Source organism: Haliotis rufescens, unplaced genomic scaffold (assembly GCF_023055435.1).
Source record: "Haliotis rufescens isolate VD_foot unplaced genomic scaffold, xgHalRufe1.0.p SCAF_17, whole genome shotgun sequence".
NCBI classification, from domain to species: Eukaryota; Metazoa; Mollusca; class Gastropoda; order Lepetellida; family Haliotidae; genus Haliotis; species Haliotis rufescens.
In genome coordinates, this window is record NW_025963857.1 from 13,513,064 (window position 1) to 13,539,127 (window position 26,064).

Genomic DNA, 26,064 nt, shown 5'->3' on the forward strand with positions numbered 1-26,064 from the left:
TAACACATATTCCGGGCACGTGGCCGCGCGTGTCCCGGATGCATGAGTCAACTTCGAATTTTATGGCACTACATATACTTGTTCATTGATATTCATAGCATACGTATTCATACTAGTCTAGTAGTGAATATATAGTTATGAGCCATACGTTAAATACTGGCTGGCATAAGGCGTAAACTGATTGATGTGTGTCTTCATAGTCAGTTAGGTGAAATGGGGTTTAACGTCGCGTTCAAGACGTTTGTAACAACAAGTACCATATTCTAACGTCTCTACGTATGACGCGGCCTGGGATCGAACCCGGAACCTTCAGCGCTCTGGACGGATGCTCTACCACCAGACCAAGGCGAACGTCTGTAGTTTGAGAAAAATATGAATCCCAGAATGCGACAAGGATACCTTTTGCCATTTATCGCATTGTCGCACTTTGAATAATAGTTTTTACTTTTACCAAAGGGCGACAATACGACAAATGCTTGTTTTGATATTTGGCCCCTTACCCCAAATGGAATCTGTTTCGGCAGAAAATCTAGGCTGGCTATCCTCTGTTGATTGGCTGGCTGGTTTGTTGTTTAACGCCGCACTCAGCAATATTTCAGCTATATGACGGCGGTCTGTAAATAATCGAGTCTGGACCAGACAATCCAGCGATTAATACCATGAGCATCGATCCACGCAATTGGGACCGATGACATGTATAAACCAAGTCAGCAAGCCTGACCACCCGATCCCGTTAGTCGCCTTTTACAACAAGCGTAGTCACCTTTTTACGGCAAGCATGGGTTGCTGAAGACCTTTTCTGCCCCGGATCTTCACGGGTCGCTATCCTCTGTGAAGATCCGGGTAAGATCCTCACTCACTCACTCACTCATTCGGGGTATCAAGGAACGGAACAGATTCCCAGTACATCATGCATGTCCTTTGAACCGACGACTGCGGATGGTTACAATGTGTGATGAGGCTCATTGTGAATCATCGCACCCTACGGGATGAATCTTTAATAACTTCCCTTCGAAGAAATCGGCGGTTTGTGGATCACCAGGCCATGGTTATCATTCACAGTCCACAGTTATACACAAATCAATTTTACGACAACGTCTTCAAAATAACGTACTAAAGTCATCCATAATTTTGTTTTATTACAATTCACTGTCAGCTAATAGAAAGCCTTTCAAACATTACACCTCGACAAAACAGTAAACGCTGGTGGTGTGATTGGTGCATTATGTGTGGTGCCAGCACCAGCTGCCGCGACCAGCAACATCGGCCACACATCCATTGCCTGATCTTATCGAGCTTGTGTATATCGCCGGATCAGTAATGTGCCATCCATATGTGGTGTTAGTTATACGTTACATTAATGTAAGGAGAGACTTGGCTCCACTGTCCTGCTGCTGTCTGGATGACGGCGATGTTCTGTGAGGGACTGGGACCATTCGTGACCAACTCGTGTTATTCCGGGACAAGCCGAATAGCGACTCGTGCTCCTATCATGGCCATTTTTGCGACCGGGTTCAGTCTAAGCGCAAACGGGCATACCCAAAACAACTGTCAACTCGTTGCGTGATGGTTGACATGTATTTCCCCATATATTATATATATTTCAGATGCAATTTAAAGCACATCGGGACATGCGGAATTATACAGTATGATTGAACAAATGTAACTGTGTCTTGGGTATATTTTAGATGCAAGATATGTAAAATCAAAAATTATTTCTGAGGGATTCTTTGACGAAGAACTTGAAGTCATGCGCGCATTCTGATTGGTATGTCGTAATTTCGCACATAACATTCATCGATAGGGGGACGGAAAGGGGCGAGTGGTTACGAATGGGGCTGGGACATTGCCCCATGTCGGTGAAATATTAACGTTTGTATGTTTGTTGTTTGACGCCGCACTCAGCAATACTCCAGCTATATGACGGCGGTGTGTAAATAAGCGAGTCTGGACAAGACAATCCAGTGATTGACATCATGAGCATCGTTCTACGCAAATGGGATCGATGACATGCATCAACCAAGTCAGCGAGTCTGACCTCGTTAGTCGCCTCTCACGACAAGCATAACCACCTTTTTATGGCAAGCATGGGTAGCTGATGAATCCTGTATGTGAATTTGACATATCCTGTACGTAATCTTCATATATTCTGTATGTGGACTGCAGGAAGTCATATAAAAACAAAATTCTTTTCAAACTGAAAGTGTTTTATTAACAAGTACAAAGATGTATATGGATTGTGAAACAGAGCTATAAAATACTATAACCTGAAAATATATAATATATCGTATCTGCCCAAATATGGTATCACAAGAGAGACAAGACGAGATCATCAACCTATAAACACATCCGTTGCCATGGTAAAACTATGAAGGCCACAGCAAGCAGATTATTTGTTCTTCGGATGAACAACAGGAAACATGAATGTTCTCTTATATAGAATTGTTAGTGCTGAATTTCTTCCTTTAAAGGGGCTTATGTTATTATATTCCAAACTATTATAAATTAAAAAAGAATTTTTTTCTGGAGAGAGTATCCCATTTCAGATTGTATATCCCACACAAACCTATCCTTGTCCAAACAAGTAATCATTTTTGTAGCTTTATTGTGTTTGTGAACATTTTGAGGAATAACGCGTTTTTGAACAATGACGTAAAAGCGTTAAAGTTTATCAGAACAGTGAAATTTCACTTGTAACATTAATACTACCACAGAAACAGTAAAGAAGTACTATTTATTGCTTTGATAGGATATATCATTTTAAGAAAAAAAAACTCACATGAAGGTGTTGCTACCAAAATTTATAAGATAAATGTCGATATGTTACTAAGGGAAATATTTTGATAAACGTACTAGAAGATAATATGCTCCCAAGGGAAATCCATTAACTACTGGCTGTAAAATACAGCCATAGTCACATTATGTATCTTACCCATCCTCGTTTGTCCAGTGTCATATATCTCCATTCTATTAGGATAAGTACCCTGGACTCTTCTAATGTTGTTTATTATCGTACACAGACCTACAGTGTATAAAGAATGTTTAGTAATAGACTAACGTAACGTATATATTTTTCTGTACAGTTGTAGCTTCGGAACTGACGACCTCTAATCAGTTAGGGTACAATACGTGAAGCAGATTTAGGGTGTCCCCCGCCATGATATTGCTGGAATATTGCCAAAAGCAGTGTGAAGCCCATTTCACTCACTGACTCTTATCAGTACCTTCGCACAGAATTTCTCTCGCCGTGGGTGTAGTTTGAGTAGACGGTGATTTTTAGCATCGTGTTGTCATTCGGACTTAATGAGCGAGTGATTGAGCACGGTTTTACGGCGCATTTAGCAAAATATTGCGGCGGGGACATCATAAATGGACTTCACACACTGTACCCATGTGGGATTTCGAACCCGAGTCTTCGGCGTGTCGAGCGAACGCTTTAACCACTAGGCTACCCCACCATCCCGAATTGGACTTCAAATGTCGCGATGGTAACTTTTGGGCTCGGGGTATTCATCGTTATAGAATGGAAATGTGATACACTGGAAAATCGAGGATGTACCTCATTTCCGCTTGTGGTGGTCATCATGCCCTATGCGCCGATACTGCTAGATATATATCATAACTCACGGGGACACACATTGCGCCAATAAATGTATCACATTGTCCATCAATCGAGTGTGCTGAGATAGAATTTATCACTCATATACATATACGTTTATACTTTATGAATAGAGCTGGGTGGTAGGTTACATATTCAACAGGCAACAATGTGAAAATATTGCATACTTTGAGCATAGCATATCATAAATATTGTTAATAAAATAACTTATTTCAAAACTGTAGAAAACAAATAAGCCTTTAGAAGGGCACTTGAATACGTAAAAAACATTTCAGCAAGAAACATACATTTTTTCATTGACGCGGCGCGACGCGACGCGACGTGCATCGCACATACTGACAGTCTTACCCGGGGCTCAAATCCCAATTTTGACAGATAAACTTACATTTAACTATCTTAATCAATCTGGATTATACGCGTCGAGATGAAAACTTGAACAGTGATTGTATTCAGTTTAGTTTGATAAAAACATCAATTAATATAGACGAGAAGCATATACCTGGTATAGTTTTTGTATGAGCCAATTGTAAAAAGTACAAATCGAGGTACGTATGTTCTGATGTCATGATAAAACATAACCTATGACAATTTGATGTGAAATATAATACGACGCATAACTTGAGTTAGACTCTCACAACATACAGACAGCTGATCCGGTCTTATATAATACATTATTGGAAGGGTGGGAGTGAGGACTCCCAAGGATGTGCCACGCAGGCAGTTGTCATAGAAAGATTTCATATTGGTTGAGTCAGGTTTCAGGAATCACAGACAGCGACAGACTAAGGCTTGGAGAAATGTTTCTGTGAGCGTGTCAGCTACGACTTGATTTCCACAGCATAGTAGCCTATGATGTCCGACAACTGTTTGGAGTCGAAGCCGATGCTGATGTCTCTGTCCTTGCTTCCCCGGGGGTGACGGTGTGGCTTCATGGTCAGGGTGCGGCTCCACGTCCCCTTCGGTTGTATATCCCTGGAATATCGAACCATGAGATTCTGTTTGACAAGTCTCAGTAGGTGTGAGACAAAATGGTGAATGTTGCGGAGTCATTTGAACCAAACATTACCGTAGACGTTATTTTGAGATGTTTGTGAACCAAATGTTATGGTAGACGTTATGTGGATATTTGTGAACAGTTATATATACTGTAGACGTTATGTAGAGATGTTTGTAAACCAGATGATAGCGCATACGTTATGTGGAGATGTTGGTGAACCAAATGTTACCGTAGACGTTATTTGGAGATGTTGGTGAACTATACATCACCGTAGATGAACCAAATGTCAGAGGTATGAGTACTGCTGGCACTGGGAACGTGTTATGTGAGAAAGGTAAATACTAACGGCACGGGGAACGTGTTGTGTGAGAGAGAGAGGTGAATACTGACGGCACGGGGAACGTGTTGTGTGAGAGAGAGGTGAATACTGACGGCACGGGGAACGTGTTGTGTGAGAGAGAGGTGAATACTGACGGCACGGGGAACGTGTTGTGTGAGAGAGAGGTGAACACTGACGGCACGGGGAACGTGTTTAGTGAGAGAGAGGTGAATACTGACGGCACGGGGAACGTGTTATGTGAGAGAGGGGAGAATACCGACGGCACGGGAAACGTGTTATGTGAGAGAGAGGTGAATACTGACAGCACGGGGAACGTGTTATGTGAGAGAGAGGTGAATACTAACGGTACGGGGAACGTGTTATGTGAGAGAGAGGTGAATACTGACGGCACGGGGAACGTGTTATGTGAGAGAGAGGTGAATACTGACGGCACGGGGAACGTGTTTAGTGAGAGAGAGGTGAGTACTGGCGGCACGGGGGAAGTGTTTAGTGAGAGAGAGGTGAGTACTGACGCCACGGGGAACGTGTTATGTGAGAGAGAGTTGAATACTGATGTCACGGGGAACGTGTTATGTGAGAGAGGGGAGAATACCGACGGTACTGGGAACGTGTTATGTGAGAGAGAGGTGAATACTTATGACACGGGGAACGTGTTATTCGAGAGAGAGGTGAATACTGACGGCACTGGGAACGTGTTATGTAATAGAGAGGTGAATACTGATGTCACGGGGAACGTGTTATGTGAGAGAGGGGAGAATACCGACGGTACTGGGAACGTGTTATGTGAGAGAGAGGTGAATACTTATTGAAAGGGGAACGTGTTATGTGAGAGAGAGGTGAATACTTATGGCATGGGGAACGTGTTATGTGAGAGAGAGGAGAATACCGACGGCACTGGGAACGTGTTAAGTGAGAGAGAGGTGAATACTGATGTCACAGGGAACGTGTTTAGTGAGAGAGAGGTGAATACTGACGGCACGGGGAACGTGTTTAGTGAGAGAGAGGTGAACACTGACGGCACGGGGAACGTGTTATGTGAGAGAGAGGTGAATACTGACGGCACGGGGAACGTGTTTAGTGAGAGAGAGGTGAACACTGACGGCACTGTGAACGTGTTATGTGAGAGAGAGGTGAATACTGACGGCACGAGGAACATGTTAAGTGAGAGAGGGGTGAATATTGACGGCACGGGAAACGCCTTAAGTGAGAGAGAGAGGTGAATACTGACGGCACGGGGAACGTGTTTAGTGAGAGAGAGGTGAACACTGACGGCACTGTGAACGTGTTATGTGAGAGAGAGGTGAATACTGACGGCACTGTGAACGTGTTATGTGAGAGAGAGGTGAATACTGACGGCACTGTGAACGTGTTATGTGAGAGAGAGGTGAATACTGACGGCACGGGGAATGTGTTATGTGAGAGAGAGGTGAACACTGACGGCACTGTGAACGTGTTATGTGAGAGAGAGGTGAATACTCACGGCACTGGGAACGTGTTATGTGAGAGAGAGGTGAACACTGACGGCACTGTGAACGTGTTATGTGAGAGAGAGGTGAATACTGACGGCACTGTGAACGTGTTATGTGAGAGAGAGGTGAACACTGACGGCACTGTGAACGTGTTATGTGAGATAGAGGTAAATACTGACGGCACGGGGAACATGTTATGTGAGAGAGAGGTGAATACTGACGGCACGGGGAACGTGTCCTTATCGGGGTCCACGCACTCCAGACCCCCCTCGATGTCGATCTCGCACTCGGTCAGCACCACGTCAAGAGGGTTGGTGAACATCAGCTCGACCTTGAGGACATCAGACAGACGGCACGTCTCTGGACCCTGAAATACATACTGACATATACCGACTCGATTCCGACATATACCCGACACAAACCCGATAAATACCCGACTCACACACACCTTCTTAATAGTCTCTAGGGCTTGGACGAGTCCAAATTTACTACCCGGGTATCCACCCACCCCATTACCCAACCCTAGCCGGGTACCCACTGTGGGTCTCAAGAGATTTGTTTTTTTACCAACCATAGCACTTGCAAAACGTATACACATGCACAAAAGTTAAGCGCCACCATATTCATAATCTCTTGATTTCACTTGTGGGAATCAGAAATACGAAATATGATGATGTATGACTGAATAAGGCTTCCATAGTTTCATGAACCCAAATGTGTGAGATTCCCCTTCAAATAGAGGTTGAAAATCAGCCATGGTGAGGAGAAAGTTAACGAACGCTGAAAGATGGCAAGTGATAGGCATGAAAAATGCTGGCATGTCATGCAGGGCCATTGCAAGACAAATTGGTCGTCATCACAGTGTTATCACTCGTTTGATTGTCAAACATGGTCAAACCAATGATGTCAATGACAGGCATAGGTCTGGTAGGCCAAGAAAGACTTCTAACAGAGAGGATAGACGTCTTTTCAGGATAGTCAGACGAAATCCATTTGCCACTTCAACAGATTTAAGACTGCAGTGGATTACCCATCAGAGACTCTCGCTGATGACCGTTGGCGTCGCCTCGGAGCGGCTGGTTATAACGCCAGAAGACCAGTAACACGTCCTCAACTGACTGAGGGGCACATGCGGAATCGTCTCATATGGTGTCGTGCCCGTAGTCGATGGAACTTGGCCAACTGGAGAAGGATCCATTGGTCTGACGAGTGTCGAATGCTGCTACAAACTGTTGATGGTCGAATACGTGTTTGGAGGCAACGTAACACTCGTTTTGCACCAAGGAACATCCAGAAGACCTTAGCATGTGGCGGGGGGTCTGTCATGATATGGGGTTGTGTTTCCTTCGGCTGCAAACTTCCGCTGTTGACAATTCGTGGAAACCTGAATGGCCAACAATACCAAGATGCCGTTCTTCGTCCAGTGGTAGTCCCTCATTTTGACAACCATCCTCTTCAGACAAGGCCTGTTTACATTGACGACAATGCTAGACCACACAGATCTCGGGCAGTTTTGGCTTATTTGCGTCAAGAAGCTATTGCCACTCTTCCTGGGCCGGCCTGTAGTCCGGATCTTAACCCGATTGAGCATATCTGGGACATTCTTGGCCGGAAAATCAGATATCGTGATCCCCCAGTTCACAATCTCGTTTGACTTGAAGCCGCACTTCATGAAGAATGGATCCGTTTCCCTCAGAGAAGCATTCAACGACTTGTAATGAGTATGAGGCGTAGGGTTGAATCTGTGGTCAATGTCCGCGGATCATACACACGTTACTGACGTTTCTGTCTTGCTCTGCACTCCCTAGGGTGTCTATGTGACACCTGATATGGTCTGCTGATATCATGACAGTTACATGACAAAAAACGTTTTTCAATGTTTTCTAATCCTTCAATTTCTGGTCTTCGGTAAAATTCCTTTCTGCTCATATTCTTTTGGAACACAAGATAAACTTGCTTTGGGACAACTTTTGCATCACACGAAGTTTACATATACGGCTTATCACAATCGTGCATCTCGTTATAATAGTCATCATTAAGTGCCAAAAGTAACAGCTCACAAATATGGTGGGTGGCGCTTAACTTTTGTGCATGTGTATATTTAGATACGAGTATTAAACGATCTGGCCATGCATACACTGAAGTTGACTTAAGTTATATATTTATTTAACCACATGAAAAGTCAGGAGTAATGGGTGCATAGTCAGAAAGAAACATTCGTGACTTGTAGTGTATAGAGTTCTAGATAATTTTTGTCATTAAACAATATATCACTTGACTAACCATGGGTCCGGGTAGTCCTGTGGGTACCCCGGTCTTACTCAGTACCCACCCGACCCGGGTACCCGAGTTACCCGTCCCAGCCCAAATAGCCTAAGTCGGAAAAGTCTCTTTCACTGACTACGTTAAATATCGCTGCCAGGAGTTCTATATCGGCAAGGGAGGTAACCACGACTTACCTTCACTTCAAGGTCCGGTCGCCTCAGTCTGAACAGTTCGCTTTCACTGACGACGTTGTATGTGTGGAAGAAGGTCGCGATTGCTCTCAGTTCAAAGTTGAACCCCAAGTTTGGATAGGCAGTGGCGCGGTCCTTGTCCACTTCAACCGTCAACGTCTCGGCTAGAGAAACGGAAGATAGACTTATATAAAGAGAGATTCAGTAATAAAACGTTAACATTGAAGAAGAGCGACTCGGGCGTTATACTGAATGAGCGTATGTTTCACACCTGCTTGTTCACGTTCATACAAACTAAAACCGGAACCTCTTAATCAAGGAATCACAAACTCGACAGAAAGAAAACAAGATTGTTCATGATGTATCGCTCACAAACCACATTGAACTGGACCAGAAACTCGTTTATCCATACATGATGAACAGAAATTGACCCATTCGGATTACCATTCGGTTTTACTATGAACTGAAATTTATCCTTTTAACAAACCACATTGTTGTTGTTGTTGTTGTTGTTTACGCCGCACTCAGCAATATCCCAGCTATATGACGGCGGTCTGTAAATAATCGAGTCTGGACCAGACAATCGAGTGATTGACATCATGAGCATCGATCAACGCAACTAAGATCGTCCACATGCAATACACCAAGTCAGCGAGCCTGACCACCCGATTCCTTTAGTCGTCTCTTACGACAAGCATAGTCGCCTTTTTAAGGCAAGCATGGGTCGCTGAAGACCTATTCTACACCGAATCACAAACCACATTGAAATAGACCAGAAACACTTTTATCTGTACAAAATAAATAAAGAGTGAACCATTATTGAGGTTTTACTTTATACTGAAATGCATTGGTCGTACTCTGGTTCGGGCCCAGCTGAATGTCCTTGACTTTCCTCAAGGCCGCGACCCCCTGGCACGTGTCATGGTACGTCTTGTAGAGCACCCTCAGGGTGATGTCCTTGAAGCACGCGTCTTCTTTACCCTTGTTCTTCACGTGCACGGTGAACTCGAACCCGTTACCCACAAATATGTCATCCATCTCCTCAATTTCAATTTCGATGTCCTGTTTGAAAAGTTATACGTCATGTCATTGGATGAAGTGAATAAGTGAATGTTGTTTAACGCCGCAGTTAGCAATATTTCAACTGTGTGTATGACAGAGGCCCATTTAGTACCAAGTTTGGACAAGGCACACTGGTAACTGAAATATTGAGCATTGATCAACTCATTTAGGTGAGATGTCTCATAGCCAGGACGCATAGCCAGAAAAAAGGTCGCACAGCCAGTAAAGAAATAAAAATAATAAAAAATGGCCGCATAGCCAGACAAGCCAATCAAACATAGTCGCCTCTGACAACCAGCATTAAACCGATGGGGAAATATTCCCCACGGAGTTTCGGATGAAGTGTGTGTATTGATCATTCAGTGTCATATCTGAAATATATTACCATTGCAAATGCTTGGCGCGGTTAAGATATGGGTCCCAAAAGAATTAAAACAGTCTGGTACCATAACGAACCAACGGAGCTGAGAACGTAATCTTACGAGGATCTGTACGTGCCATACATTGAAGATGAATATCACTCTATGTTTCTTTATAATCTTGTAATTAGGAAAACATTGTTGATTGGTTGATTGTTTGTTGTTTAACGCCGCACTCAGCAATATTCCAGCTATATGATGACGGTCTGTAAATAATCGATCCTTGACCAGAAGCATAGGTGTCTCTGTTTTGGAAACCATATCTCTATTGATATAACCATTATTGTTATTATGGACCTGTGGCCTACGTAACTGTGTGAAATAAAGTAAAAGTGTCAATAAAATGTCGCGTGTGATTGAGTGACCGAGTTGAATTTTTGTGACTCGCTGATCTGGGACATGTAACTGGGGGAAGGGGTGGAGGGGGGGTGGGGTGGTGGGTGCTAAGGTGTGTGAACTGGTGACTAGGTTGAACTTGCGCGAGAGTATGTGTCTGTGGAGTGTGGAGGGGGGCCGGGTGTGTGTGGGGTGGGTGGGGGTGGGGGGTGGGGTGTGTGTGTGTGTGTGTGTGTGTGCTATATACATATGAAGGTATAATTATTAGTTATAATGTTTTATTTATGTATTTTATTGATTGTATAATTTTAGGTGTCTTTGAGGCCAGTAATGGCCAGGTGTATTATGTACACATGACACATTAATAAACTATATTATTATTATTATTATTATTATTATATATTAATAAAGAGTGCTGACCATCGTGATGTCACGGTGCTGCAATATAGCACTATGGAAACAGCTGGTGACTGTTAGTGAATAGATACTTGCCAACAGTCAGAACCTTTATCAGGTTGTCCACACATCAATCAGTTAGGAAAATTGAAGCACAATGTGTCCACCTATAAACATGCCTAATGGCTTGTGCTATGGGTCAAAAGACAATTGTTCAGATGATTATTAAAAGGTCAGTCGGTCCCAAAGGCACAACTTGGTTTGACACAGACCTACAGGACGGAAGGCGTCAAGTTAGATGTATTTGGTCCTTACCTCAAGCGGAAGGACATCCAACTCCTCTTCATCATCGTGTTCAAAGCCACAGTGTGCCAGGAGAAACATTCGCTCTGCCTTCTTCACAATACTTCGTTCTTTTTCACTACCTGAAATCACCCATGAAGATCCGGGGTAAAATAGGTCTTCAGCAACCCATGCTTGTCGTAAAAGGCGACTAACGGGATCGGGTGGTCAGACTCGCTGAGTTGGTTGATGCATGTCATCGTATCCCAAATGCGTGGGTCGATGGTCATCATGTCAATCACTTGATTAATGTACAACGTGTTTGGTCACATGAAGAAGTATTTATTGTACATAGTCCATGAACATGACGTTAGGAATGGGCAGATCATTGTATCAGACAAAAGTGACCACATCATCAAAGCGCATTTTGACCAACCGTTGCAATGTCACGCCTTGTTATATATAAAACAAAATATATTAATTAAAACGGAACAATGCGACAACGTGACAATTTGTCGAAATTCGCGTTGTCGCGTTTGGATAATTTTTTAATTTCTTGCTTGGTTTTGTATGGCGGACAATGCGACAATGTCACTCCTAAGATTCAATATGTAACACTGGCTATTCATGTCTAGACCCAGCTGATCTTCCCACACAAAGGATACATTGTGTCCCTCCGATCCCTACTATACCATGAGATAGATTACCTTCCTCGTGGGATCGGGTGGTCAAGCCGACTTGGTTGATGTATATGTCTCCGTATCCAAATTGCGTAGATCAATATGCATGATATCAATCACGGGCTTGTCTGGTCGAGACTCGATTATTTACAGACGGCCGTCATGTAGCTGACATATTGATGAGTGCGGCGTTAAACAAAAACAAACAAACAAGCAAACAAACAAACAAACAAACAAGCAAACAAACAAACAAACAAACAAACAAACAAACAAACAAACCTTCCTCATACTTGTACTTGTCAGTGACGTCGAGACGCTCCAGGTTCTCGCTTTCGCTTTCAAACCCCCTCCTTCTCATGGAGGCGCCCCTGTACGCCCTACCCGTCGGCATGTGTGTACTGATGTTTTTGCCCACGCTGAAACATAGATCAATTACAAGATAAACACATTCGCTATTAACTTTAGAGCCATGTTGCCTGTATATTTGACATCGCTGAATTATTAAACCGTGATGAAGCGGAGGTAAAATCAGCTCTTTCAGTGGAGGCCTCTCAGGTATAGTACAGCGGTTCAATGTAGAATAAAAACTAATTCGTTTAGTATTGGGACACATACAAAACCAAAACAACCCCCCTCCCCCCAAAAAAAGAAAACAAAAGAGAACAAAAAAGGAAGAAAAAAACAACAAACAGAGACACCAAAAACCTATCAAGATTTCTGTCCGACATCGATCTTTTAAGGTGGATGCTCTCTTACTGTGAATTGAAACCTCTGATTTGGACAATCAGTCACCTTTTCGCGAATACCTAATATGATCAATATTTGATAGCGGCCCATGAACACATGCTTATGTTCTTATGGACTGCTGTTATCAGAGATTATTTTTGATTCCTCAAAGGATTATGTTGCTTTTAATCACAAGGGGCACTGTTTACCTGCTGGTTCTCCTGCTTATCTCCACCATCACCCCTGAGCAAGGATCCTCTTTGAATTCAACGCGGTCAGCATTTACTTCAGAAAATATGAAAGCTGCGTCTTTGCCAACATTTATCTCCCCTTCTTTGATGGCCTTGACCGGGGCAGGACCGCAGCAGTAGACCCCTGGACAATGATGACACAGTTATAATCACGGGTGGATTCATGATATTAAAAAGGGTTGGTTCCTCTAAGGTCATTTGCACTTGCCTAAATTCCGAATGTAGACACTCGTGTTGTAAACATAGTATGACATGAACACGAAAATAAGATCCTAAGATTCCACCTACCGTCGCTGTACTCCTGGGGAGTGGCGTCAATCACCTGCCAGCCATCCCACTCCTTGGAGTCACTCAGTTCAGGCCGACTCATCCAAACCTCGTTCCACACGTGGAAGTTCCTGAAAGAACGAAGCCTATGTAAGCACCTTAAGTCCACTAAGTCTTGGGCTTCCCACTATCAGCCAGAGTCTAGGCAACAGTCAAAGCCGTGGAAACATCTAACGTCCTCTCCTCCGAAGAGGGCAAAGTCTGTTCCATCAGCTGGGAAGGGGATATTCGAAAGGAATCCCATCGGTGGACCACCTCGCGAAAAAATCAGACATAAATGGCAGATGTTATTCTGCTGTCAGCCAGAGACCCTACAACAATCAAAGCCGTTGGAAACATCTTACGTCCCCTTCTCCGGAGAAGGCAAAATCTCTTCCATCAGCTGGAATGGTGAGATTCCAAAGGAACCGTATCGGTGGACGACCTCTCGTAAGATCAGTCCATTAACGGCAAATGCTACCCTGCTTTGGCAACTGCCTGTGAATATCAGAGCGGGAGTGTGTTGAAAAAAGTAATAAGCAACATACTTCATGAACACCGTCCATCATAGTTAGGCTCAGAACCTTCCAACCACCCTTCGTATATCTTTACGACATGTTATTATTCGAGCCTGTATCAGACAGACCAGCGAATAGTAGCAAGACGAGCATCCGACATCCTCGGGGTACGCAGCCACGTCACGGAGCCTGGGCACCAGGTATATACGGAACGACAAGCAATAGACAGCTGGGACGGGTTAATTTGACTTTTTCTTTACATACCACACTGAATCATCGCTCAAATTTGTTTCATTGTCGTCTTCGTCCACCTTCATGAGGACGTCAATACTGAGGCGGTCGGTGTCGGTGTTGTGGGCAGAGGCGAAGTTGGTGATGCTGCGACAGGGGAGACCCAGAGCTCGGCACACTGAATCAATCATGAAAACATGATAACGTACATGGTGTTTGAGACACCTCTGTGAGGATTGTGTAGAGTTTATAAGTTTATGAGATAAAACTATGGCAGCCTTGGGACAATCAATATATACCTGCCGTGACTGTCTTAGGACAATCAAGATATACCTGCTACGACTGTCTTAGGACAATCAATATATACCTGCCATGACTGTCTTAGGACAATCAAGATATACCTGCTACGACTGTCTTAGGACAATCAATATATACCTGCCATGAATGTCTCAGGACAATCAAGATATACCTGCCATGACTGTCTTAGGACAACCAATATATACCTGCCATGACGATCTTGAGACAACCAATATATACCTGCCATGACGATCTTGAGACAACCAATATATACCTGCCATGACGATCTTGAGACAATCAATATATACCTGCCATGACTAACTTGAGACAACCAATATATACCTGCCATGACGATCTTGAGACAATCAATATATGCCTGCCATGACGATCTTGAGACAATCAGTATATGCCTGCCACGACTGCCCTAGGACAATCAATATATGCCTGCCATGACTTTCTTAGGACAATCACGATATACCTGCCATGACTGTCTTTGGACGATCATGATATAACTGTTATGGAGGCCTTTGGATAGATATAAGAAATCAGCTTTGGGACAGCATATACCTGCCGTGACGACTCCAGAAAAGACCCAGCACTGGCCGTACTTGACAGGTTTAGCCGTGTCCATGTACTGACGAAGTATCTTGACGCTGCCGTTCCACTTGGTGGGGCGCGTCCCTCCCTCGTAGTTGCCGCTCCAGTTGCCCATCAACACGCCGTCGTCGTCGGGGGCGTTTACCTGATGACGTAGGTATTGCAATGCAGAGTGTATGTAAAGCAGAGTAGACATTATCGACCAATAGATACAGCCAATGGGAGCGGAGGAGAGAGGTGATGGAGCGTATACACGTATAGTAGGTTACTGCTAGTCTACTTTCAACTTAAAACGACACTGGAGACCGCCTCCGTGGTCTAGTGGTAGAGCGTCCGCCCGAAGAGCGGAAGGTCCGGGGTTCGATTCCCGGCCGCGTCATACCAAAAGACGTTAAAAGATGGTACTTGTTGTTACCCTGTCTGGAGCTCGGCATTAAGGGGCTAAAACAGGGACTGGTCGGCTCGGAGTCAGTATACTGAGTCTGAGTGGGGTATTCATGTTAAAACTGCGGCATGGTATCTCAGTGGGCTAGCATTATAAATCGGCATCAGTCCGGGTTAGTACAAGCAGCCACACACACACACACACACACACACACACACACACCATGCACGTCGCTATATAAGTGCAATAATCTTGGACGCGACGTTAAACCCAATTTCACCTCACCTCACATATAACGACACTGTTGTGATATTTTTATATCCGTGTTCTCCTCGATAGCATCTCCCGAAATATTATGATTTTTGTCAAGCTATCAAATCAGAAAAATGAATTATCTCAACAATGAAATATGTGGGGCGAAAAAATATTTTTAATCATCCAGTTTGATTTTATCGTAATATATGGTTATCGTACAATATTCTCCAAAATACATTAAACCGATTACTCTGTCCTGGTGTTCTTTGACCCTGGTCCTGGTGTTCTTTGCACAAACATTTGATCCTTCATGACCCCGGGATTACTTACAATCTGGGAGATGATCCTCGATACAGATGCAGCGTTGCCCATGTCGGGTGTGGTGCGGTAGCCGTACCCTTTCCTCACCAGATGGAACGCAGCGTCCAGAATGCCGTCCTCGAACTACAACAAATCTTCCATTGTGTACAAGGTCTGTGAGACTGTCATGTGAAATGCTGCATGTCCTATGTAGAAAGAGTAGTAGTGGTGGTGGTGGTAGTAGTAGTAGTAGTAGTAGCAGTAGTAGTAGTAGTAGTAACATCAACAGTAGTAGTGGTGATAGTAGTAAAAGAAGTAGTGGTAGCAGTAGCAGTAGCAGTAGTAGTAGTAGTAGTAGAAGTAGTAGTAGCAGTAGTAGTAGTAGTAGTAGTAGCAGTAGTAGTAGTAGTAAAAACATCACAGTAGTAGTAGTGATAAAAGGAAAAGAAGTAGTAGTAGTAGTAGTAGTAGCAAAAGTAGGAGCTGTAGCAGCAGCAGCAGCAGGAGTAGTGAGTGAGTGAGTATGGTTTGACGCCGCTTTTAGCAATATTCAAGCAATATCACGGCGGGGGACACCAGAAAGCAGGGGTAGTAGTGCAATAAGTAGAAGTAGTAGTAGTAGTAGCAGTAGTAGTAGTAGTAAAAACATCAACAGTAGTAGTAGTGATAGTAGTAAAAGAAGAAGTAGTAGTAGTAGCAAAATAAGGAGCAGTAGCAGCAGCAGGAGTAGTGAGTGAGTGAGTATGGTTTGACGCCGCTTTTAGCAATATTCAAGCAATATCACGGCGGGGGACACCAGAAAGCAGGGGGAGTAGTACAATAAGTAGTAGTAGTAGTAGTAGTAGTAGTAGTAGTAGTAGTAGTAGTAGTAAAAGGTGACGTAGAAGTAGTAGACTAAGTAATAGCACAAGTAGCAGCAGCAGTAGTAGTGGTGGTAGTGGTAGTAGTCGTATGGACTGAGGCCGACATGACAAGACAAATCAAATGAGTTACTTCCCTTCTCATAACAATGTATTTGAAATTCCTGTGTGAAACTGACAAGATGTGTTGTTTTGGATATATTCTAACACTACATGTACAAGTAAAATGTGACAGTGAGGCTGATTACGATGTTTTCATTCTATTTTTTTACATAAACGAGGGAATAGCTGATTTTCGAAGTAAATGTAGAAGGTATGCTTAATATCATCATAAATCACGGACTTGCTCATGCATGTATTTAGATTAATATTTCATAGATGAAGTTAAAAAACTAGTCCCCATTCGTCCTTTGTTAACAAAGTTTGGATTTGCCTTTGCAGGTGTTTATGACGAAGGGACAGGATACGTCCACCTTTTCGCGAACACCTGGTATCATCACTATTTAATAGTGATTCTTAGATACATGCTCATCATATAGTCGGAATAGTACAATCGACTCTGCTTATAGCAAAGATTTGTTATTAATATGGAAGGGGTTTTGTCGCTTTTATTTAGAGAAGAAATAAAATTTCCCTAAATACATTCAATAAATAGTAGGGGTGGTGGGGACGCCTAGAGGTTGAAGCTTTTTCTCGTCACGCCGAAGACCCGGGTTCGATTCCCCACATGGGTAAATAAATAAATAAATAAATAAATAAATAAATAAATAAATAAATAAATAAATAAATAAATAAATAAATAAATAAATAAATAAATAAATAAATAAATAAATAAATAAATAAATAAATAAATAAATAAATAAATAAATAAATAAATAAATAAATAAATAAATAAATAAATAAATAAATAAATAACCTCAAGCAATAGACTATGTGACAGAGAAGACTTCACTGATACTCACAAACTCTTCTGTCAGATTATCAGTTTGTGGTTATCTGTACAAAGGTCAACAACTTTTCAATATTCCAATATAATGCAACCACTGTGACCTGAGACGTTCTTTACCTGGCCGAAGAACCAACTCCTGGCTCCCATCTTTGTGTAGGTGCCGTAATACTGAGAACCTTTGTCATTTAACACCGCCTCTTGCAGCCAGCTCTTGTCCTCCATGTACACCCAGTCCTCTGAGAAGGACAACAGAACATTACAGAAATACTCGCTCAACCTACACCCAGTCCTCTGAGAAGGACAACAGAACATTACAGAAATACTCGCTCAACCTACACCCAGTCCTCTGAGAAGGACAACAGAACATTACAGAAAAACTCGCTCAACCTACACCCTGTCCTCTGAGAAGGACAACAGAACATTACAGAAACACTCGCTCCACGTACACCCTGTTCTATTGGGAGGACGACAGGACATTATAGTACTAGCGCCACGTACACTTATTCCTCTTGGGAGAACAACAGGACATTACAGAAACTCTCGCTCCACCTACACTCATTCCTCTTGGGAGAACAACAGGACATTATAGTTCTAGCGCCACGTACACTTATTCCTCTCTGGAGGACGACAGGACATTATAGTACTAGCGCCACGTACACTTATTCCTCTTGGGAGGACGACAGGACATTATAGTACTAGCGCCACGTACACTTATTCCTCTCTGGAGGACGACAGGACATTATAGTACTAGCACCACGTACACTCATTCCTCTTGGGAGGACGACAGGACATTATAGTACTAGCGCCACGTACACTTATTCCTCTCTGGAGGACGACAGGACATTATAGTACTAGCGCCACGTACACTTATTCCTCTTGGGAGGACAACAGGACATAACAGAAACTCTCGCTCCACATGCACCTTGTCCTCTTGGGAGAACAACAGGACATTATAGTTCTAGCGCCACGTACACTTATTCCTCTCTGGAGGACGACAGGACATTATAGTACTAGCGCCACGTACACTTATTCCTCTTGGGAGGACAACAGGACATAACAGAAACTCTCGCTCCACATGCACCTTGTCCTCTTGGGAGGACAACAGGACATTATAGTACTAGCGCCACGTACACTTATTCCTCTTGGGAGAACAACAGGACATTACAGAAACTCTCGCTCCACCTACACTCATTCCTCTTGGGAGGAATACAGGACATTATAGTACTAGCGCCACGTACACTTATTCCTCTTGGGAGAACAACAGGACATTACATAAACTCTCGCTCCACCTACACTCATTCCTCTTGGGAGGACAACAGGACATTATAGTACTAGCGCCACGTACACTTATTCCTCTTGGGAGGACAACAGGACATTACAGAAACTCTCGCTCCACCTACACTCATTCCTCTTGGGAGGACAACAGGACATTATAGTACTAGCGCCACGTACACTTATTCCTCTTGGGAGGACAACAGGACATTATAGTACTAGCGCCACGTACACTTATTCCTCTTGGGAGGACAACAGGACATTATAGTTCTAGCGCCACGTACACTTATTCCTCTTGGGAGGACAACAGGACATTATAGTACTAGCGCCACGTACACTTATTCCTCTTGGGAGGAATACAGGACATTATAGTACTAGCGCCACGTACACTTATTCCTCTTGGGAGGACAACAGGACATTACAGAAACTCTCGCTCCACCTACACTCATTCCTCTTGGGAGGACAACAGGACATTATAGTACTAGCGCCGCGTACACTTATTCCTCTTGGGAGGACAACAGGACATTATAGTACTAGCGCCACCTACACTCATTCCTCTTGGGAGGACAACAGGACATTATAGTACTAGCGCCGCGTACACTTATTCCTCTTGGGAGGACGACAGGACATGACAGAAACTCTCGCTCCACATGCACCTTGTCCTATTGAGAGGACAACATGACACTATACATCTAGCTCCACATGCCCCAAGTCACTGTTCACAGAGAGAACTTCGTGATATACTGGGTTAGATGTGACAGTATTTGGGGTTACAGTAGACTACGGTTATAACGAACTCGAGGGGACCACTAATTTTAGTTCGTAATAACCGTAGTTCGTCATAAGCATATATACAGCATATATACAACAAATAGTCGGGACTAAAAATAAGTTCGTTATATCCGACAGTTCGTTATAAGTGTGTTCGTTATAAACGTAGTTTACTGAGTGTATGACTACAAACTGGGTCGGAAGTGACAACAAAATGGTTTTGCTTTTACCTTCACAAAAAGGGTTGAAGAGGATGTTGATGTCTTCATTGTGGTTGTATTGCCAGATGAGATCTTTGCCGTCCTTGACGTCCACGATAGTTTTGACGCTGAACTCCCACTCTCCTACTGGGATGGAGGCGGGAGCGAAAACCGAGACGGTGAGGGAATTTCCCTTCTGCGACACCAACGACGCGCCCCACTTTTTGGGCTTATATTTCTTGCTGCCCGTTTCATCCACCTTGAACGTCGCGTTCATACTCTTCTTTGGTTTGTAATCATCCCCTAGATTAAATCAAAGATAATTAAATTATGTTTTAACATTCCCAAGGGAGATAAAACAATGTTTATTTGTCGTGGACAAAGTGTGAGTGAGTGAGTGAGTGAGTTTATTTAAAGTCGCATCGGTCTTTATCTAACTATGGTTGTTTTTTTACCTTTCATATTTACAATACGTTCAGGAAAGTATCCTAAACTTCTAACGTTACTGTTATGAACAACCTCATTACTCTACAGGGACGGTAGGGTAGCCTAGTGGCATTCGCTCGTCACGCTGAAGACGGGTTCGATTCCCCACATGGGTACAATGTGTGAATCCCATTGCATTTCTGGTGTCCGGTGTCCCCCGCCATTATATTGCTGGCATACTGCTAAAAGCGGCACAAAACCATACTCACTCACTCATTACTCTGGGACTCTTTGAATCCGAATGAATGTTATTCAACCTGAAAATGCTCTTTAATCCGGAATCGTTGAATACTGATATCGATAATCTTATTCCAGAATCCTGAGAATCTGGATATGTTACCGATCCAGCAAGATGAAAGACATGCTTTGAAGACAAGTCTTCTTACCGAGGTTGAAGGTCAGTGAGATATCATTCTTCTTTACGTCATACGGCCTGTCGAAGTTTATGGTCAGGGTGAACTCTTGGCCCCGACGGATGACCAGCTCGGCCGGTTTGCGGGTACCATCCCTTCCAGTGCGGGCGGACGTACACTCGTACATATCTGTGACGTGGTTGCGTCCATTGTCTTCGATGTGCAGGTCGACGCCCTTGACGTGTAGCCTTGTGGCAACTTCTGCCACTGGGACCTCGGGTTGGCTTGCTTCTATCTCGTCACCTGTAGACATACATCCATGTCGGTTACATCACTGTCACAACGTCCTACCACGACTATCAACCCCACTATGCCGGCAACTCAATGTCTTGCCCCCGAAGTATCGCGTTCACAAACCTCTCGGTATCTGTTCCGACTATGTGGCTATAACCAAGCTTCCTATATATGTATTCTTTCTGTACAGAAAATCCCACTATCCCGACTCTGTATATATTAACACTCCTTCTAGTTATTCCTTCTGTTCAGAAAATCCCACTATCCCGACACTGTATATATTAACACTCCCTCTGTCTATCCTTTCTGTACAGAAAATCCCACTATCCCGACTCTGTATATATTAACACTCCTTCCAGTTATTCTTTCTGTACAGAAAATCCCACTATCTCGGTTCTGTATATATTAACACTCTATCTATCCTTTCTGTACAGAAAATCCCACTATCCCGACTGTGTATATATTTACACTCCATATATTATTTCTGTTCAGAAAGTCCCACTATCCCGACTCTGTATACATCAACACTGTTTTTCTCGTCTGTTCAAAACGTGCAACTACCCCAGCACTTTAAATATCAACACTCCCTCTATCAATATTTTCTGTTCAGAGAGTCAGACTATATCAAAGCTATCCTCTCTTTGTAAACGTCATCAGTCAATTATCTCAAATTTCATACCAAGGTGAAACATCATTCCCCTTTGTTTACACGAACATAAAACTGTTCACATAAACAACATATGTGTTATGTACTTGTTCACTAACTGTATCAACACAATGTATACTCACCGCCAAAAGAAACGCGATCCATAGAAACATATAGAGAAGTATATACGTTGAGAAAATATGTTTCCAATGTGTACCAATTTATGAGAAAACTAACAATCAGTCAAGCGTTACCACAGAGTGTCTTTATTCTTATCACGATCTGTTACACGTGATTTCAAACTTTACACGCTAATCCTGAACGAGACAAATGGTGCATCTCGAATTATGGATCTATGACGTCACATGTGATGCGTTCATGAGCGTCGGTTCACACAGCATGCCAGGATGTTAATTTGTACATCAAACTAATCTAATATATTTTGAATATTAGTAATTCTTCATAAAATATTATATTAACCAACATGTATGGTATTCGCATTTCTCTTGGCGGTGAGTGTATTTTTTCTAATAATTTCTAGTGGCCGAATATTATTTAGTGTCTTTTTAAAGACTGTCGTAGCTCGCGGCAACGCCGTCACGTACTAGGTCTGTGTATTCTGTTCAAGTCTCTGTTCCTGTATCTGTCGTCGTTGAGGAAGGTGAGGAAACGTCGGTCACGCTCGCTCGCCCGGGGGCGCCATCTTGGATAGCTGTAGGATGGGTATCGCCGGGCATATCTGTAGTAGCTGGACCTGATCAACAACAACAGCATGAACAACAACAATAACAACAACGTTTAACGGAGGTGATGAGGTAAGGAAAATAGGATTTAACCTCGCATTCAGGATGTATACTGACTCCGAATCGGCTAGTCCTTGTAATTGCCCGTTAAGCTGACACCATTACATACCACACTTTAGCGGGGAATCAAACCACCGGCCAGGGATGATGATGATGATGATGATGATGATGATGATGATAAACAACGGTATATGTCTACGACCTGCCTGACCTATCATACCCCTTAAAGTGACATCTTCCCGAAGCAAGAGTGACCACTAGCCTATATCAAAGGTGTAGTTTCTACCCGACTTTGATATGGTCTAGTGAACACACTTGCCTCGGAAAGTTGAGTGAGTGAGTGAGTGAGTGAGTGAGTGAGTGAGTGAGTGAGTGAGTGAGTGAGTGAGTGAGTAAGTTGGGTTTAACGCCGCTTTGGAAAATATTCCAGTCATACCACGGCGTGTCAGCTTCATGTGGGAGGAAAGTCCAATCCCTTTGGTGTGATATAACTATAATAACTACCTTATACTCCATCACCAACCCATCCACTGTGTCCACCCTACCTGTTTGGATTGAAAGTGTAGCTTGGCCTGTAGCCCCTGTATCGATGTCGGTACATGGCGAAGTCGTCCGCTGCTGCTGCTGCTGTTGCTGGTGGCGGTGGTTGTGGTGTTGGGTCTCCTATGGGCTGAGCAGACGTGAGTCGCGGCTGGGTGATCTCCCCTGAATCACTGAAACGACAAATTACCCATGATCACTTTGCCCACCACGTGATGTGGACGTACACAATATGCTCCTGATCGCCATGCAGTTACGTGAAACCGAAACTGAAATATACCCGCTTTCGACAAGGACAATAGACGTACAAAGTACATGTACATAGATTAAGGAAAACATTGCAACAATACCGGATATCTAAATTGTATTTGGCTGTTCATTTTCTGAATTTTGTCAAAAATTGCTGAGGTCAAAAATCACAACGAAATAGGAGTGTACACACGTACACGGTGACGCATATACACATATACGTTGACACACAAATTATAAACTGCAATTTATTCAATTACAATTGATTGGCTAAACAAGCAATATTGTTTGCGCTTACGCTTCCAGAAACCAAAAAAAAGAAAATTAGGCCACGCCCACTAGCTGACAACTGTTTCCTGATTGGTTGATAATAGTGGGCGGGGCTTGCGTCGCATTATTGCACTGATTTCGTAACGCTGTCTACAGTTTTCTTTGTTTTAAAGATTAAATTAGCAGTCTGTGAAGTTATTATTGTTGTATTTATTTTATTAACTTATATAGTATTGCGTTTAGAGAGTTATAATTAACATAAACTACACAATAAGTCATTTCTTAATTATTGCCCATACGTCAGTAAACACCTCACGTTGTACAACTACAATGTTTAACCTAGTGCATCGTTCGACTGATACATGTTAGTGGATGTATACTGTGGATGAATAGGTGAGTTTAAATCTCACGTCGCATCGGCATTATTTCAGCCATATAGCCCACTATCCCGACACTGTATATATTAACACTCTGTCTATTCTTTCTGTACAGAAAATCCCACTATCCCGACTGTGTATATATATTAACACTCTCTCTATCTATTCTCTTTGTACAGAAAATCCCACTTTCCCGACTGTCTATATATTAACACTCTCTCTATCTATTCTTTCTGTACAGAAAATCCCATTATCCCGACTCTGTATATATTTACACTCCATATATTATTTCTGTTCAGAAAGTCCCACTATCCCGACTCTGTATACATCAACACTGTTTTTCTCGTCTGTTCAAAACGTGCAACTACCCCAGCACTTTAAATATCAACACTCCCTCTATCAATATTTTCTGTTCAGAGAGTCAGACTATATTAAAGCTATCCTCTCTTTGTAAACTTCATCAGTCAATTATCTCAAATTTCATTCCAAGGTGAAACATCATTCCCCTTTGTTTACACGAACATAAAACTGTTCACATAAACAACATATCGTGTTATGTACTTGTTCAATAACTGTATCAAATATCAAATATCAAATATGGCATTATTTCAGCCATATAGCGACGTTGATTAACAAAAGCGATAGAACAGTTAACGATATTAACTCCTCTTTCAAATACAGTAAAGTACTGTTATAACAAACTCAAAGGGACTACTAATTTAGTTCGTTATAACCGTAGTTCGTTATAAGCATATATACAGCATAACTACAGCAAATAGTCGGGAACAAAAAAGTAAGTTCGTTATATCCGTAAGTTCGTTATAAGCGTGTTCGTTATAACCGTAGTTTACTGTACTGAAAAAGTTTAATATATAATTGAAAAATAAAAGTCAAATACTATTATTGAAGTTACTGATAAATCGCCATAAGTGTTATCCATCAGTGAATACTTCCTCCCACCAGCTGGTGTTGACGATATGGGTATAATCTGTTACATACACCGTGTTCTGCATGCGAATTATACATATATGTTAATAGCCAGGTGTTTAAGCAATTGTTGTCTATTAGCAAGTAGTGAACAGACATCAAGTACCGGGTGTTATGCAAATATCTCACAATCAATGCCTATAATCAGGCAATATGTAAATTGTTTGATTCACTCAGGCAATGTACATATTGACTGAACTTTTCAGTCAGTATACATGTTGCCTGAAAATGAGACTGGATTTTGGAGAGATGGACTGAAGTGAACTGAGACACCTTAATTGACCCTCCTCATATTTATTTGGATCTATGTTGGTCATACGATGCGTAAAGTAACTTCTGCGGTTTAACATGTTAAGACATTGACTTGATTGGTTCTTGAAACATGATAGAATTTATTGTAGATGTTACTCATCTTTATTGACATAACATAAAGTTAAGTTAATAAATGCAAACACAATTACATCATAACAAACGTGAGACCAGAAGAGCACCTTCAAATAAAAAAAACCAAGTAATTATATAAGATATTGTGAACAAAATATACGACTAAGTGTATTACAGTGATATAATTTGCACATAAGTTTTCGCAGTTGTGACATGTGATTCAATATATCAAGAGTCTAAATTTTCACAGTTCTTGTTCACACCTATAAAAGTTGAGTGACATCGCTGTCACACTAAAAGGTACCAGGTAAAGTGCCGGGCAAAAGAAAGTATACACACGTATTTGATGGTAGCCATGGGTAACGATGAAACAAACAAACAACGAATCTTCGATGCTGATGTTTGAGACTTAAGTTTACAATATGTTTCGGCGACTGTTTTGTAAACGTTTATAATGTTTTGGTCAATTCTAATTTTCAGGTAGTTTTTTTTGCGCGACAGTTGACATACATACGGCTAATACTCCCATGGGTATAGTGCAACACGTCAAATATGAAGTGATGTACATATAGACATTTATTACAGGCAGGTATTTTTTAATTTGATTTCTTTTCACCACACAAATTTCAGGGCACCCAGTATGCCCGGCGATATACATGTATATCTAAGGTTAACCCTGATGACAATTAAACCTTCAAATT

General features: G+C 42.5%; 1 protein-coding gene across 2 annotated transcripts in view; it reads right to left on the reverse strand.

Moving 5' to 3' along the window:
- Positions 1–2,189: 2,189 nt before the first annotated feature.
- Positions 2,190–26,064, reverse strand: part of LOC124140838 (annulin-like) — a 37,529-nt gene continuing 13,654 nt past the window's right edge. For both annotated transcript variants that reach the window (XM_048397591.1, XM_048397590.1), the window contains exons 2-17: positions 23,102–23,269; positions 22,359–22,507; positions 20,847–21,116; positions 20,005–20,277; positions 17,849–17,967; positions 15,953–16,066; positions 14,953–15,127; positions 14,122–14,266; positions 13,322–13,431; positions 12,992–13,157; positions 12,336–12,472; positions 11,410–11,519; positions 9,739–9,943; positions 8,885–9,045; positions 6,647–6,792; positions 2,190–4,591 (exon numbers count right to left, since the gene is read on the reverse strand). In XM_048397591.1, coding sequence (XP_048253548.1) covers positions 4,438–4,591; positions 6,647–6,792; positions 8,885–9,045; positions 9,739–9,943; positions 11,410–11,519; positions 12,336–12,472; positions 12,992–13,157; positions 13,322–13,431; positions 14,122–14,266; positions 14,953–15,127; positions 15,953–16,066; positions 17,849–17,967; positions 20,005–20,277; positions 20,847–21,116; positions 22,359–22,507; positions 23,102–23,157 — 2,490 coding nt within the window. In that variant the 5' untranslated portion in view covers positions 23,158–23,269 and the 3' untranslated portion in view covers positions 2,190–4,437. The remainder of the gene's footprint in view (positions 4,592–6,646; positions 6,793–8,884; positions 9,046–9,738; positions 9,944–11,409; positions 11,520–12,335; positions 12,473–12,991; positions 13,158–13,321; positions 13,432–14,121; positions 14,267–14,952; positions 15,128–15,952; positions 16,067–17,848; positions 17,968–20,004; positions 20,278–20,846; positions 21,117–22,358; positions 22,508–23,101; positions 23,270–26,064) is intronic.